The 18,593-nt window shown below is 34.4% G+C and overlaps 1 protein-coding gene across 2 annotated transcripts in view; it reads right to left on the reverse strand.

The window, feature by feature from the left end:
* The window catches only part of LOC143223346 (cell adhesion molecule Dscam1-like), a 141,428-nt gene extending 130,395 nt beyond the window's left edge, over window positions 1-11,033 (reverse strand). For both annotated transcript variants that reach the window (XM_076451221.1, XM_076451222.1), the window contains exon 1: window positions 10,896-11,033. In XM_076451221.1, coding sequence (XP_076307336.1) covers window positions 10,896-10,950 — 55 coding nt within the window. In that variant the 5' untranslated portion in view covers window positions 10,951-11,033. The remainder of the gene's footprint in view (window positions 1-10,895) is intronic.
* Window positions 11,034-18,593: the final 7,560 nt, after the last annotated feature.

Below are 18,593 nucleotides of genomic sequence, written 5' to 3' on the forward strand. Positions count from 1 at the left end.
GTTAAAGTAGGAGATAAAGTACTTTATTCTCGTCAATTGCATTGAAATTTAAATAATTTTCATCAGATAATTTAAAATCAACACTAAATAAGAACAAAGTTTTAACAGCATATGATACTGTCACTAGTGGTCTAACACAATACGGCTTCTAGGTGCATTAGTTGCTTGAATTTTTCGTTATGTTTATCTTTAACATTCACGATTGAAAATTAAACTCGACAGGTAAATTTGCGTATTTGATTTCACTCACACAATTCTACCCAAATTGCGAATTTAGATATTCATAGTTCGTAACCTATGGCCTCAAAAACACACCCCGCACTTTGAGATCATAGATGCATACACAATCCCGCTCTTTTATCAGAAAAAAGAAGACCAATAATCGGGGATTGGTATTAGTTGGTTAACTAGTGTCCCCCTATCTTTTCAACTTAGAATTAAAGATGGAAATGTGTTTGTTTGTTTGTTTTTGAATTTCGCACAAAGCCACTCAAGGGCTATCTGTGCTAGCCGTCCCTAATTTAGCAGTGTAAGACCAGAGGAAAGGCAGCTAGTCATCACCACCCACCGCCAACTTTTGGGCTACTCTTTTACCAACGAATAGCGGGATTGACCGTCACGTTATAACGCCTCCACGACTGAAAGGGCGAGCGTGTTTGGTGCGACGGGAATTCCAACCCGTGGCCCTCAGATTACGAGTCGAACGCCTTAACACGCTTGGCCATGCCGGGCCATATAGAAATGTGTCAATAATCTTTGTGTAAATTTGCGAAAAATTATGAAACAAGCAAATAAATACTTAACCCATTAATAAGAAGTTGTAGAAAATAAAAATATATTGCTATTATAATAATTATGTTCAAATAATTTATTATATAATGAATTTAATTACAAAACTTTAATATTTGGCAAATTATACAAAATAAAACCATCACAAAAAACGAACTGTTATTAATTATATGAGTATCGTAATTGGTATGTGCAAAGCTTCCTTTGATAAAAGTTAAACCAATTTCGAAAACGTTTTTATTTTTTTTATTTTTGTGTATCGTTAAAAGTCGTATGCAGTTTCTTTTTCTTTCTGCTGGCTATTTACAAGCATGCACTAAATTAGAATACATAATTAAGCATCAAGTTCAACAAAAGTTTATTACTTCGGTGAAATGGTTAAAAAAAACAACAACTCAAAGTGAAGTTCTATCATCTGTGTCCTGACGAGCCAAACAAGTTGAGCAAGCAGAAGGAATTTGAATATCTAGTGGTATACTAATCAATGTAGACTCCATTTCGGATTCGTTAGACAGCATTCATGGTAGGACATAACGATTCACAAAACAACTTCACCAGAAAATTCTGTGCAACATTCACGAAAAAAAAACAACTGAAAAACTAGTTAATGTAACCTCGGTAAATCTGTAGATATTGGATTAAGAGCTTGTTTCTCAGAAAGACAGATCTTGACGCTTCTTTGCAATTCTTTCGGATCAACTAAATTTTGATGAACCCAAATTACGCACGAAACAGCTTGTAAATGTTTATTACGTAAAATATACGTAAAAGAAAGATAAAAAACATTACAAGTATCGTTGTACGAGCATCGTTATTTAAAGTTCGACTACAGTTTCAGTGCACTTGTAAATGTTAAATTGTACAAAGAAAAGAGTCTATAATTTTGATACTTATTAGTACCTTCAAATTTACTTCTTTCTTCGATGAATGATACTAACAATGATGCTGTTAGTCGAACTAAACTCTCTAACCGGACGTTTGTCCTTAAGTTTAGAAACCTTGAGCCGAACGTTGCCTAAAGATTAGTGTATTCGGAATGTGAATCAGACAGTTTGTGGTTTGCGAACCGTTGCGGCAAAAATGCGCTCAGCACTTTGATATTGTGCGCGCGCTATAGAAACATGATCAAATGCAACTATTCAGTCTGGAAAACGTAGCCCAAGAATTAGAGATGGGTATTATGAGTATATCCTCATACGAGCAGTTCTTAAGTTGCTTTGTGTAGAGAAATAAACAATCTCAAAATCTTTGACATGTAGTGCAACGTTTTATTTTAAATTTCAACAACTGAATAAAATAGTGACGACCGTTTTCCGAGAATACTCTAAAATAAACGTGGAAGAATTCATTTGTTACACGGTGAAGTATAATACTTGTTGAGAAACGTGCGAGATCAAAACAATGACGGCTTTTAACACACGGCTGGAACTGTATTTGAATTTGGTTTTCGAATGTTTTGTTTATCGTAATCAAAGATAAACAGAACAAACAGCATTTAAGCGAAGTTATTACACTAAGACAGCTTCGAGCCATTAAATTATAATCACCGGTTGTAATTAAGTTAAATTAGTATGTGCAGTTAAGACCGACACTAAATATCCTAAATTGGCTGAACCTCCAGAGATGTTCCTGGATTTATGGCAGAAAATATCGTTTACAGCGCTGGTACCTAACTGATGAAACGATGCACTATGATCTTCAACGAATAGAACGTAACTAAAGTATGCCTAATTGTCTGTACTCATTACCAGGGTTGTTTGGAATTAAGCACAAAACTCACACAAAGAGCAGTCAGTGCTCCAACCACAACGGATGTCGATATCGGGTTTCTAGCGTTTTAAGTCCTCTAACATGCCCCTGTGTCACTGGGTGGACTACAGCTAATTATCAGGCTAATTTCTAGTTTGTTTGTTTTTTTCTGAGTAATTAGATTATTATGTTAATATCAATAAATAAATAAATCATACTAGTAAGTGAAAAAATAACAACACGCAACCCTAAAGGTAACATGAAACTGAGAAAACTTATTACACCATGTAACAAAATTTTTACTTTTTCTTGTTCCTGGGTAGAAAGTGTTATTTCCCAGTTGCTTATGCTTAAAGTAAATGAAAAGACCTATCTTTCTCTTCAAACTTTGCGTTTTGACCTGGGTAATGAAATTTTCAAATTTACCCATTTTCCAGAACATTCCAGGTAGATTCAGTGCTGAGTAGCTGATAGAGAATTTTCTCAAACTTACAAGAATTTTCAAGAACCTTTAGAATGTTGCAGAAGCTTCAAAGCTGTGCTGCTCCATAACGGGAATAAGTATCTGTCTCTTTCCCTGGCTCATTCGGTGTACCTCAAAGAGGAATACAACAGTGTCAAGACATTGCTAGAAGCCTTAAAGTATGATGAATATGGCTGGAGGGTTATCGGAGACTTCAAAATGATGGCATTCTTGATGGGTCTCCAAGGAGACTTTACCAAGTTTTCCCGTTATCTTTGCCTTTGGTACACTGTAACGCACTTTAACAGGAAGCACTAGCCACAACGGACCGAGTTTTCTGTGGGGAAGCACAATGTCAAGTGTGAGCCACTAGTGGACCTCCAGAAGATGTTGTTTCTACCATTGCACATAAAATTGGGTCTTATGAAACAATTTATCACAGTTCTTGATAAGGCGTCAGTAGCCTTCAAGTACCTTCGAGACTTCTTCCCTAAGCTGTCTGAGGCAAAGGTCAAAGCTGGTATCTTCGTTGGACCACAAATAAAGAAGATTCTAGAGTGTACAAAATTCCCCCAAGAAGACCAGTAGGAAGGGATAAAAAGCGTGGAGCAGTTTTCTCGCAGTGGTTCGGGGCTTCTGGGGCCACAAATTATGTGGAACTGGTTGAGGCTCTGGTGGAGAACTACGGCAAAATGGGCTGCAGGATGTCCCTGAAAGTCCATATCCTTGACGCTCATCTTGATAACTTCAAGGAAGGCATGGGAACATACTCAGAGAGGCAAGGCGAGCGCTTCCACTAAGATATACTGGACTTTGAACGCTGCTACGAAGGAGCGTATAACGAAAACATATGGGACACTATATTTGGGGGCTGATACGTGAAAGTGATTTACATTACAGTCGCAAATCTCAAAAAAACTACTCACTTCTAAACATTTTTGTATAACTTTAGTATAAATACATGTAAATCTTGATTCATATGTTGTTTTATTCAGACCTTATGTAAATGAAAATGTGCAAATTTGCCCGCTTTTACATAGAAAAGTTTGAAGGGAATAATGGTCATTTTTTGTACTTTTACAACACAAACAATTAAGAAATAACACATATTATCCGGGAACAAAACTTGTGTTACATAACATTATCTTTAAAATTAAAAAACAACAACTAAGATTAGAAATGTCAACTTGAATGACATCATAAGCGTAAATGGGCTAAACATCCATTTTAGAATCCTTAAGGTTTAGGCCTAGCCATCTTAAATTTTTATCTACTGACCGAAGAGGAGCTTGAGAATTAGTAGCACTCGTTTCTATTAACTCTTAGCTTAAAATTACTTATGGTTTACAGACAAATACAACGCTTCTTAAATAGCGTGAAACATAAATTCGCCAGCGGGTTTAGCTTGAAGAAGATCAGAATTTTCACAGAACTTTAATAAAGCACTCCAGAAAAATCTCGCTCAACACTTAACTATAATTAAGAAACTATTTGTAATAATATCAGACAGTATCTAAGTACTTTGTTTTTAATCAGTGTTGCAGAGAATAAGAAAAACTATGTGTGATACAACAGAACCTCGCTATATGATTATTAAACTATGTGTGACACAAGAGAACCTCGCTATATGATTATTAAACTATGTGTGATACAAGAGAACCTCGCTATACAATTATTAAACAATGTGTGATACAACAGAACCTCGCTATATGATTATTAAACTATGTGTGATACAAGAAAACCTCGCTATACAATTATTAAACTATGTGTGATACAACAGAACCTCGCTATATGATTATTAAACTATGTGTGATACAAGAGAACCTCGCTATACAATTATTAAACTATGTGTGATACAACAGAACCTCGCTATATGATTATTAAACTATGTGTGATACAAGAGAACCTCGCTATACAATTATTAAACTATGTGTGATACAACAGAACCTCGCTATATGATTATTAAACTATGTGTGAATATAACAGACTTCGCTATATGATTATTAAACTATATGTGATACAACAGAACCTCGCTATATGATTATTAAACTATGTGTGATACAACAGAACCTCGCTATATCATTATTAAACTATGTGTGATACAACAGAACTTCGCTATACGATTATTAAACTATGTGTAATACAACAGAGCATCGCTATATCATTATTAAACTATGTGTGATACAACAGAACCTCGCTATATCATTATTAAACTATGTGTGATACAACAGAACCTCTCTATGTCATTATTAAACTGTGTGTGATACAATCAGTGATGTCGAGAAACCCACTTGTTGAGAAATTTATATGCAAAAAACGGCTCGTTTGGGTTGAAAATATTTTACACAGAAGAGCGAACAACGTTTCGACCTTCTTCGACCTGACGATGACCGAAACGTTGTTCGCTCTTCTATGTAAAATATTTTCTCAACCCAAACGAGCCGTTTTTGCATATAAATGTGTGTGATACAAGAGAACCTCGCTATACAATTATTAAACAATGTGTGATACAACAGAACCTCGCTATATGATTATTAAACTATGTGTGATACAAGAAAACCTCGCTATACAATTATTAAACTATGTGTGATACAACAGAACCTCGCTATATGATTATTAAACTATGTGTGATACAAGAGAACCTCGCTATACAATTATTAAACTATGTGTGATACAACAGAACCTCCCTATATGATTATTAAACTATGTGTGATACAAGAGAACCTCGCTATACAATTATTAAACTATGTGTGATACAACAGAACCTCGCTATATCATTATTAAACTATGTGTGATACAACAGAACCTCTCTATGTCATTATTAAACTGTGTGTGATACAATCAGTGATGTCGAGAAACCCACTTGTTGAGAAATTTATATGCAAAAACGGCTCGTTTGGGTTGAGAAAATATTTTACACAGAAGAGCGAACAACGTTTCGACCTTCTTCGACCTGACGATGACCGAAACGTTGTTCGCTCTTCTATGTAAAATATTTTCTCAACCCAAACGAGCCGTTTTTGCATATAAATGTGTGTGATACAAGAGAACCTCGCTATACAATTATTAAACAATGTGTGATACAACAGAACCTCGCTATATGATTATTAAACTATGTGTGATACAAGAAAACCTCGCTATACAATTATTAAACTATGTGTGATACAACAGAACCTCGCTATATGATTATTAAACTATGTGTGAATATAACAGACTTCGCTATATGATTATTAAACTATATGTGATACAACAGAACCTCGCTATATGATTATTAAACTATGTGTGATACAACAGAACCTCGCTATATCATTATTAAACTATGTGTGATACAACAGAACTTCGCTATACGATTATTAAACTATGTGTGCTATATCATTATTAAACTATGTGTGATACAACAGAACCTCGCTATATCATTATTAAACTATGTGTGATACAACAGAACCTCTCTATGTCATTATTAAACTGTGTGTGATACAATCAGTGATGTCGAGAAACCCACTTGTTGAGAAATTTATATGCAAAAACGGCTCGTTTGGGTTGAGAAAATATTTTACACAGAAGAGCGAACAACGTTTCGACCTTCTTCGACCTGACGATGACCGAAACGTTGTTCGCTCTTCTATGTAAAATATTTTCTCAACCCAAACGAGCCGTTTTTGCATATAAATGTGTGTGATACAACAGAACTTCGCTATACGATTACTAAACTATGTGTGAAGAGATGAATTACATGCAGTTCTCTCAGTTTTCTGAGAAAAAAGTTGATTTGAGATTTTTTATTAATAATACATTGATTCCATGCTCTTAAAGAAGTCCATGCCATGCTTAATTAGACCAATTGCTACATATCTTACACGACATTAAAAGACCCAACAGATGTTGGCATAGTAATTAATTTTAGTTTATTATTTACGTAAACGAATCTTATTTTGGGTTATAAAGTAACTTTTTATTTATAAATTAATTAGTTAACCTGAAGAGTTGAAGAACACAAAATTTTGCTGCTGACTGCAAAAATTGTTAACACTATGTCAACTTCATCCTGTTTTCAATATCTAAAATCGTCAACTTAACCAATATACTGACCTAAAATATTTCTAAGGTCAAACATTATCAATATTGTACCAATACACTGCTTGTTCTTTTTCTCTGAAATAAAAATTTATTAATGCTGTGTTAGTATAATGCTTTGTCCTATTTCTGAAATGTGTATGTATGTTTTCTTATAGCAAAGCCACGTCAGTCTATCTGCTGATTTTAACGTTGTAAATCCGTGGACTTACCGCTGTACCAGCGATGGACATTTCTGAAATTAAAAAATATATATATATTAAAATTGCGTCAGGCCCGACTTAGCCAGGCGGTTAGAGCGTTCTACTCGTAATCTGAGGGTCGTGGGTTTGAATCCGCGTTACACCAAATATACTTGCCCTTTCAGCCGTGGGGTGTTATAAAGTTACGATCAATTCCACTATGCGCTGACAAAGGAGTAGCCTAAATGTTGGCGGTGGGTGGTGATGACTAGTTGCCTTCCCTTCTAGTCTTACACTGCTAAATTAGGGACGACTAGCGCAGATAGCCTTCGTGTAGCTTTGTACGAAATTCAAAAAACAATATTGTGCCAATATGCTACTTTGTTCTATTTTAGAAATTAAAACTGTTAATATTGTGTACTCGGCATGGCCAGGTGGTTAAGGCAATCGACTCGTAATATGAGGGTCGCGGGTTCGAATTCCTCTCACACCAAACATGCTCGCCCTTTCAACCGTGGGGGCATTATAATATGACAATCAATCCCACTATTCATTGGTAATTGAGTAGCCCAAGAGTTGGCGGTAGGTTGTGATGACTAGCTGCCTTCCCTCTAGTCTTACACTGCTAAATTAGGGACGGCTAGCACAGATAGCCCTCGAGTAGCTTTGCGCGAAATTCAAACCAAACCAATTAATATTGCACCAATATGCTAATTTGTCATATTTCTAATATTTAAAAGAAGAGTTAATATTGCATCCATATGTTACTCTGACTTATTCCTACGTTACATTGATCTACAGAATATCGTTGTAAAATGGATGTAATGACGTTTGCTTTGTTCACGGTATTTCTTTATTATTTACAAAATAAAAGGTCCACTTGACAATTGTGTTTAACCTTTATGACACGTCATATCTCATGAACGCTTTATGTGACTCTTTTAACACTCGTCCTGTCAGCGAGTCGAAATGATAACTCCATTAGTTTTTGTGTCGAGAGTACTTGACGTCACTCACCATGAGTAAAACTCACAGATATTATTGTGAAGCTTAAGCCCATAAGATGAAAGCATGTCACTTCTTCCTGACACTGAAGAGCTCAACAGATGAGCCCATTGCAACTAATTACAAGGAACAATGAACTACCTTTCTGCTAATTAAAAAAGGTAAAAAGTACAAAAGATATGGTAAACTAAATTAAGTCTTATGCTACATTTACATATTATTATATATTATTTATTTTTTGAAGTAACGACTTGGAATTGTGTCTGATATAACGAAAACGTGAACCAGTTGTTCAGAACACTTAACTCTAAGCATGTCTATAGTTTTTTTTAGATGCTCTTTACTCAAGGAAACGAAAATCTGATGCTACTAATATATTCTTCAGACAAGCTGTTTAAGCTGCTAATATTAAACATTAACCCTAATCTAGCATTCGATTTACCCCTCGTCACTGAGTTATACTGGGTTCACTGTGGTGAGTGAAATATAACAGTCTGTTTGTTTGTTTTTGGAATTTCGCACAAAGTTACTCAAGGGCTATCTGTGCTAGCCGTCCCTAATTTAGCAGTGTGAGACTAGAGGGAAGGCAGCTAGTCATCACCACCCACCGCCAACTCTTGGGCTACTCTTTTACCAACGAATAGTGGGAATGACCGTCACATTATAACGCCCCACGGCTGGGAGGGCGAGCATGTTTGGCGCGACGCGGGCCCGAACCCGCGACCCTCGGATTACGAGTCGCACGCCTTACGTGCTAGGCCATGCCAGGCCCAAAATATAACAGAAAACATTACATATATAAATTACACCTTTGTGTGAAGCCTAGCTTTGTTTTTGTTGCTTTTCGATTTGTCCTTGTCCAGGATTATTGATTACAGGTGAAATTCCTCGAAAGCAGTATAATTAAATTTCAAGTGGTTACTCGAATGACAGATTGGGTTTCGTATTTATTCTTAAAACGTATGATTTTATTATATAATTGCTCCTTACAGTAAAAGTTCTGTATTCTAGTTATCCTTCGCGTGAAAATATAGTTTAGAGACTTACGACATGTCGACATAAATTAACAAGGACGTTGAGTCTTACAGTGTAAATTTTGTATTACAAATATAAAATCATCATTTTACTTTTCTCTCCTTACAACACGGTGATGAATTGTAAGTTTATGATGAATTGTAAGAATTGTTTCTCTTCTAACTTCTCATGCGTAGTTAATATGTTAGAAAACAAAAACAGTAATGCTATACTTAAACAGTACTGTTTATTTATGATTATCTGTTTACTCTCACTGAAGTCTAGACCACGATTTTCCAAACAGTGGATTGCGAATCAAATGGAAGGGGTTGTGAGTGGTACTTAAGGGTTTCACAAAGACGTAAAATACAGTTTTTCATTTTATAATAAACAACAATCAAGCGAAATGCTGTTGACAACAACATTTATTGGGTCAACAGTTTTTGATATTTTATCATCGAAATTACTAATATAATAGAGGTAGAGATAAGTCACGAGTTTGAAGAGTGCTCAAAGAGAATTTGTGGTAAAGAAGTGTTTTATGAACTCTGACCTAGTGCCTTAATTAACTTAACCTTTAACTTATTTTCAACTTACAGAAGATACCCATTAAGTGAGATTGAGAATCAAGGAAAACATTTTTTTTTGCATATGACAACCTTTGACCTCAACCAATGACTTTGAATTTTAAAACTGTTATTTTTGGTAGAGATTTAAGCTGTATAATCAGTCTAACTAACAATTTACTAACTCAGAGATATTTAAGTTTGTTTTAATACAAAATCGGATTAAACCGATTTTTGTTTCTATGATACTCGCATAACTACACTGAACACGCAAGTATCAAAAGTGGAAGAAGTTAAAGTTTACTGGGAATGTGGGGACTAAAGTGCATGCGAGACCTAAACATGGTAATGTTAGAGGAATTAAGGGGATGTACCTTGAAAAAATAGGGATTTACACTGTTCAAATGGTATAGACCTTAGAGGGATAACCCCCCTTCCTTAACCTACCTGGTTCCTCCGCCTATGAATATACATCTAAAATAATAATCCACATCATTATATAAGCAAAGAACAGAACAAAAACACAAGAGAAGTTCTTTGTGAAATAATATATTAACTATTTAGAGTATACAGTGGAACTGTGACTTAGTTTAGGCATAATTGTGTGTTTGTGGATATTAAATCTGACACTTAAACTAAACCAAAATCTTTTTATGAGATAAAAGGATTAGAGAAATTATGTTCATCTAGTTATTCTTATACATATATATATATATATAGAGAGAGAGAGAGAGAAAAGCTATGATTGGTTATTTCTCTTTCACTGAAACCAGGTTTTAGCAGTGTAAGTCCGCAGACGTACCGCTGTGCCACTGACGGGCACAAAAACTATGAGTATTTAACGAAACGGTTGTTAAGCCTTTTTTAAAAACTCGAGATTTTTCGATTGTGTAGTTAAATAGGTTTTCATAATTTCCATATTCCACGTAAAGCGAGAAAAAAAATTGAAGGATATTTGACTTCAAAACCTGTTGGGTCATATTTAGAAAGTAAGTTAATTTTATACATTATTAACTCTTTTTTAAAGTGTGGAGAAACAATTAAATTACCTACCTGAGCTATACAGAAAAAGTACCAACACTTGGGCACTGCTCACGGACCAAGTCATGACCTATTCTTTCCAAAGTGTTTATATACTGAAAGTTATTCCTTCACTATGTGTCAGCACGAGACACCCGTGCGACGCACCTCTTCCTATTGGGAACTTGGTAAATGTGAATCAGTTGAAATGTATCCAAGCTAACGCTTCAACTGAAGACAGAAATTTGTCTTCCTAAGAGCCAATCGCTACTTCCGTTACTTGTACACTTCGTCTCTATACTCGACATACCCTTCGATATCGCGTTCTCTCTCGTGCGCTCGTTCTTTCGCTTGGTTTGTTTTGCAGCCACTTTTCATGCGCACAAAGCTTGTTGAGAAGCTTGCTTACTAAGAAATGACAATGTCTAATGGGACATGAATAATGGATGAAGCAACAATGGACGGTGAGGTAGAGATGGCAAGGAAGGCAAATTGCAAAGATCCCGGGAAATGTTCTTTATTATCAGGCTCTAGCAGGAGTTGATTAGATTTCCCTGCAAGAAAAGAAGCGCGAATCCTTTTTTGATATGGTAATGTGATCCAAGGGTTTTCTCTCTCTCTCTCAGATTTTTCAGTTGAAAAGAAAACATTCTGAAAGTTTGAAAAACATTCGACGGATTCATTGACAAATCAGTTAACACAATTCAGTATTGTAATATATTCATCATCATTTTCAAGCGTTATAAACTTTATCAGCCTTAAGAAAAACAGTTTGTACGAAGTAGATAAGAAAAAATATATACATCTGCCACAAAAAAACAGAGAGTTTTTATCGGTTGTACATACTACATCTGTTGTTTATGTTGCTCATAACGTGATGATGCCAGATATATCTAGGGAAACCTGAAAAAAGTAAATGAAAGTTTTACTAGGTACACTCGAGAAAAACACGTGTGAGTTTTCAAAGACTAGTTCTTTCTAATACTGAATTAAAGAAAGAGAAAGGTTTCAAGGAAACTGAGTAATATTATTCTGTAGTAATATTACTTTAATAGTTGATGCCGTATGGCTGTTGTAAACGTAAATATAGAGAAGGAAGAATGTTCTAGCATATGTTAACTAACTTACATTGTATGCACCAAAAAATTAAGTAATATATTTTTTTATCTAATGTCCGATATCCGTACTCCTTACATCCACAAACTTAGAAACACATTAAGCCAGTGTCTAGGTTTTGTGTTTTATTAAGAATAAAACGACATAATTAATTAATTCGTATTTCATTTACTTTACTTCATTATGTATATTATCAGTCAAATAATATTCCCAGTATGTGTTTTATATATATAGTAGTCACGTGTATCAATCAAGGAGTGTGAAGTGTGTCATCTCCACATTAGTTATATATATTAACAGCCAAACAATGCATTTGTTTTATCTCATTGTTCATTACTTTTGCTAACTATTAAACAATACACTTAGTGTTTAGTCTCTAAATGTATTACTTTTACTAACTTCTAAACAATGTAGTTAAGGTTTCGTCTCTCTGCGTAATTTACGTTTACTAGAAGTTAAGGAATGTTTTAGTGTCTTGTAGCTACATTTATGTTAACACTAAAACAATATACTTTAGTGAGGACTCCTTTTTCAGCGGGTCCTCCGCTAGTACAGCGGTAAGTCTACGGGTTTACAACCCTAAAATCAGGGGTTAGATTCCCCTCGGGGGACACTGCAGATAGCGCGATGTGGCTTTGCTGTAAAAAAAACATACACACACACTTTTTTTAACGGTCATTATGATTTATACTATAATTTATCCAGGACGAGTCTACGATGTATTATGTTAGGTACATTACGTATTACTATTTCAAATAGCCGGAAATTTTAATTTAGAGATTAATTGAATTTCAATATGTATCAAACTTACGATATTTACCAACGAGTTTGACTCACATAACTTTCTTTCTTACCACAAATATATTTTAATATACAAACAAAAATTCAATTTATAATAACTATTATTACGAATAGTTGTTAAAAATACTGGTTTTTATATAACAGTTTTACAAACTTACAAACTATACTGAGCCTTCTATTTGGTCTGTACCTGAATATTTTATCGACGATCATTCCCATAATGAGCGAATTAATTCTGGGTTGATAATGTTACAATTCGTTTAAGCGAGCTATCCGTTTATTCTTGGCTGATCTCAGGCCGCTTAGAAGCAGACTTTATACCGAGGAAGATATTTAATGTCCTCGTATAAATATTAACGTTCCAAGTTAATTCATTGAAGTTAAATGGTTTGTAATGTTTGAAATCTATAAACGTTTCTGGTCAGATGTTTGTAGTTTCCCTATCAATAAACGTTTATCAATTATAGCATCCGAGATTTATAGTATTCTAACTGTAGCAGACCAACAACATTACACTGTCGTCCGGAATGTTACGATTGTTAGCTTTGATACTCATTAGACGAGTTTCTGGAAAATTCAGCTGGCAACAATGCTCGTAATCACTAGTATTTTACATACATCGTACATTGTTTATTTCTACGCTTCCGGGACTATCGCAATACACTTTTAACAATGAACGTTACATGCAATAATCTGAAGCAAACGTTGATATTAAAATAAATGCATAACAGTAAATCTATTACAGGTCACTAATGAAGGGGCAAAATTTTTTTTAGCGTCTTGCAATATTGGTTACTATAAAGACACTATGCTTTAATTTTTTTTTCTTTCGTCTTTATGTTCACTCACAATAAACTTGTATATTCTGTTGTTTTTTCATGCACTCAGATGATGGTTTTGCAAATTAAGAATCTGGTTATTTTCAAGTTATAATGTAGAAATAAATGCGACTCCTACAGTTTACGTTTATCTTTATATATCACCTAAATCTGAATACCACTAGAGAAAAGGAGAAGTTTCTCAGACTTCTTGTTTCGTGTTGTACTTTCAAAGAATAGATAATTTAGAACGTTTAATTTAACTCATTTAAGTAATGCTCAAAGTAATTTTTACCTTATTACGTATTACAGTCTGCAGCTATGTACATGTTTAAAAAAATAATGTAACAGGTAAACTAAGAAACTAGGCTAATTCCCACACACGCTAGAAAGTAATGAGTGCGAAATGAAAAATTTGTTCAATTTATGAGCGAAAAGACATATAGTAATGAGAGAACATCACATGAATACTCGCTTCATTTGTACATTACTTAAGAAAAGAAGATATCGTGAGAAGTAAATAAAATAATTATTTTTTACGCATGATGCTTGGATATGTTGCTAAGAGCCTATTTGTTATTTAAAAATCAACCTTGTCCTCTTATACTTCGAGATATTATTAAACACAGTTCATAATTATTAAACCACATATTTGCGTTTGTTTTTCTATAGTTTCATTACGATTTTATCAAAACTTTACTAATTCAGAAAAAAAATCATTTAAAACTATGGCATGAAATGATTAGATATTTAGATATTAGATATCTGCCCAAAGCAGAACAGGAATATTTTGATAAAATGAAAAACCCAACAAATAAAAAGGGCACTTCACTGGTCTGAAGTCTTAAAATTATTTATTTCCCCAGAGGCTAAGACTCGCTAATGAATCTTTGAAACTTTAATTATGGATAGTTTAAATTAGAAAGGATTATGAATATGGAATAATAAGGCCTGACTCATCAAGCAAAATAACACGACGCGGATAGAACAAACAAGTCTTGCATGTAATTCACAGACATTTTGGTAAATTAGGAAGTTATTTTTTGTTTTGTGTTTCCACGCAATTCGTTTAACAGAGGGCTATGTTTCCTAGTTTCATACCGACATATGAAGTCTGTAAAACAGGAAATATGTTGAGGACAGTAAATAACGTGAAAATAATCACAGAATTTACGTAGGTTTACATTCTTAATATCCAAAGGTTAATCAGCTGATCTGAAGAAAAGTCATGATTAAAACGTTGCTGTAAAACTGTTTACTCTGTTGAAAAGGGTTGTCTTGTGTGAAAAACAACCTACTGGTGGAATATGTTTCATACTACTTTGTAGCCTGCGTGGTGTGTTTGGGTTGTCTTGTGCGAAAAACAACCTACTGGTGGAATATGTTTCATACTACTTTGTAGCCTGCGTGGTGTGTTTGGGTTGTCTTGTGCGAAAAACAACCTACTGGTGGAATATGTTTCATACTACTTTGTAGCCTGCGTGGTGTGTTTTACGCACATTATAAAACAACAAAATGTTTGGATAAGCATATTTTAAATAAAATCATAAATTATGTTTTCAAATCAGATGGAGATAACGTACCCGAGTCCAGAATCGATGTTATCGGGAGATGGTGAACTTCAGAGGTCCAAGCGGACTGTGAATACGAGGAATCACTATTCGCAAAACGTTCCTCAAAAACGCGAGACTGAAAGTGCTCAACAACGGTGTTTGCTGGTCCCATTACTCGAAGACTTTTTTTTTGGTTTATCAGTTTAAAATTAGGCTATACGAGGTAGCCCCTGTGTTATTTTACGCAAAATGCTGAACTGAAACTCAGCTATGACGGAATTCCACAAAATAATTGAGCTATCAATTCTTATTTATCAGAACAAATAAATCTAAACTTGTTGCTAAACAGACTAGTATAAAGACACGTTTATATTAACTAAACTAGTTTGTTTTCCTATCTTACTATTCTAACGACTAGAACTATTACGAAGTGTTATAGAAGTTTCTGAGGCTCGTATATTCTCTAGTAATTTTAAACTTTTCTTTTGTAACATAAGATCACAGTGTTAACGTGTTTTATAGGCTTTGTAAATCAAAACCTTGTTTAAAGTGAAACCTATATATATGTATATTCCCTTTGCTTTGTTCTCAATAATCCGAGGATTAGAAGAACAAAAATCTCTGTGATTGAAATGTTCTCAAATAGGTTCCAGGCACGAGAGCGTTATAAAGTCACGATTGTAACGGATTTACCGTAAAACATTTATTTTAGTGTCCGCGTTTGTTTCTGTAGTTTTCTTTGCCTATGACGCATGTTGTTAACTATGTATTACGCAGGTCTTGCCTGTTCTCGAAAGTTGTAGAGACTTACTTAAAGTGAAAAATCAAGAATATTGGTTTGACGAAAGCTTTCGAGAATAGTGTCGCAAGTTCTACAAACTCGCGTGAACCCTATAAAAAAGCGGCTAGTCGAAATAATAAAGAATATTATTGGACAGTTACAGTCAGTACTCTACGAGCCTATAATTGTTTTTAAAGTCTGTTTATCGGAAAACTACAGAATTTGACCAGGAATGTTATAGATTTCGAACATGATCATCCGAAAGTTTCAGTGGATTACTTCAGACGAGGGCTATCTGCGCTAGCCGTCCCTAATTTAGTAGTGTAAGACTACAAGGAAGGCAGCTAGTCATACCACCAACCGCCAACTCTTGAGCTACTCTTTTACCAACGAACAGTGTGATTGACCGTTACATTATAACGCCCCCACAGCTGAAAGGGCAAGCATGTTTGGTGTGACGTGGGTCCGAACCTGCGATTCATATTTAATACTTTTGAAGTTCTTTTACTTGGTTTCGTATGTTTTTTTTATATCGATACACAAGCGTGAATACAATTGCGACTTTTCCTATATACGCACATCAAACAAGGCCAGTTAAAAATGTCAAGTTGCTTATGGTGTTTTCATTGAGATTCAGTAGGATTCTATATTTATTGATGGTTTTACAATCTTTTAGGTTAGTTAGTTTTGTTGCTGTTAAATTTCGCGCAAAGCTAATCGAGGGCTATCTGCATTAGTCGTCCCTAATTTTGAAGTGTTAGACTAAGGGAAAGGCAACTAGTCAACACTTTAGGCTACACGTTAGTAACGAATAGTGGTATTGGTTGTGGAATTATAAAGTTTCTAGTGACGAAAGAACGAATACATTCAGCAATGTGTTTCGACCTCGTGACTTGAAACTGAAGGATGATCTGAGGGGTTAGTGTATAAATGTAAATCATTTTATCCCACATGGTTGTAAGATCCATTTAATTAATAAAACTATTGTAAAAGCACTCTATGAAGCTTAAAACACTTACCTACTTACACCATAAACATACGTACATACACAGCACCAATCTACTTACGTATATCATAAACGTATGCTCGTGCGTGTGTTTAAGTACGTACAGCTATTTCAAATGGCAATTTGTTGTCAGGTGTCGAATGCGACCGCACCTGTTTCAACGTCACAAATAAGTGCGATGCTATACGTTTAACATTCAAATGATTTTAAACCAAACGCTTACGTTTTGTTGAATTTTTGGAAACGGCCGCTAGGATGCAATATCAATCTCGAAAAAAAAACTAAAAAAAAAGGTAAGTCAGCAATATTTAGTTTACTCTAAATTCACTTTCGTTTCTTAATATACCGCCATCTTTAGGCATACACAAATGCTGTACTGTTATCAACATGCTTTGAAATTTTTAATTCATTTCTAAACGAATTTTGTATGAGTTAATTATAGAGTAGATGCTGTCATTCATGGTAAGTTGTATAGAACCACATTCTTCTGCCAGAAGTAAAAACAACATTTTATAATCCAAGTAGAGTGTAAGTTAAAGTACTTAGTAATTAAAAGATGCAGTCAATATTGTTTTCTAAACGCTTTTACTGTTAAAGCTACTAGGCTTTTAAACCGATGGCCTGGTTTTGGCTTAACATTAGCATTGTATTAATATTATTTTAAGCTGAACTATAAATCAAGTTTAGATACAGATTATGGATTACCGTCGTGAATAAATACGTTTTTATACTGATCTAAGAAGCCGAGAAAGACATGGCGAAACGGTTTAACCTTTCCGTGTTATTTTATCGATAACATTTTTTTCAGGTAATGAAATAATATGTATGTGATAACGTTTTATTACTTTTATCCTTAATGGGGCTTATAAAATAATGAACTATTTTTTCTCGCGCAAGATTTTATTCGGCGAATCGGTTGTGCTCTAAAATCGTAAGAAATCACGATGTGTGGGCGGGGTTAGCTTTTCTGACGACTATTGCTGGAACCACTGTTGTTGTTGTTTTATTTTTCCATTATAAAAAAATAGAGTCATTGCTAAACTTGTGTATCGTCTGTCTCAAATATACATATTAAAATTTATTGCATATATATGAAATAGATGAATATTTAAATTTTACTTATTGTTAGCTGAAACAAAACGCCATATGTCTCGAAACACCTAAATATTTACCTACTAAAAATACGTTACACTAAAAGTTATTTGAATGGTGTAAAGTTTTAAAGTATACATCTATAGTTTTACATTTACATTTCTTGGAGAGTATTCTTCGCAGCTGCGTCTGAAGTTAAATTTTACAAACACTTAGATAGAAAAATACAATCACCTGTCTATTTAATGCCTACGTATATTATTATTTAGAATAACTTTTGTAATGTAAAGTGCGCTGAATGGACAACATTAAATAAATATTGAGAAACAAGACAATATGAATATAAACAAGGTAGTGAGGGCACTCGATTAGAAACCTGTATTTTGTGGGTAGAGTCTCATCACCGAACAAGATCGTCATTTCAGTTGTAGGGGCGTTATAATGTACGGTTAATCCCCCTAATCTTTAATTATGCTGGCTAGTTGCTTTCTCTCATGTCTATCACTTCTACATTATAGACGAATAACGCAGAAAGCTCTCGAGCGAATTACGAATACAAACAAG

This window comes from Tachypleus tridentatus, chromosome 8, assembly GCF_004210375.1.
Source record: "Tachypleus tridentatus isolate NWPU-2018 chromosome 8, ASM421037v1, whole genome shotgun sequence".
Taxonomy (NCBI): Eukaryota; Metazoa; Arthropoda; class Merostomata; order Xiphosura; family Limulidae; genus Tachypleus; species Tachypleus tridentatus.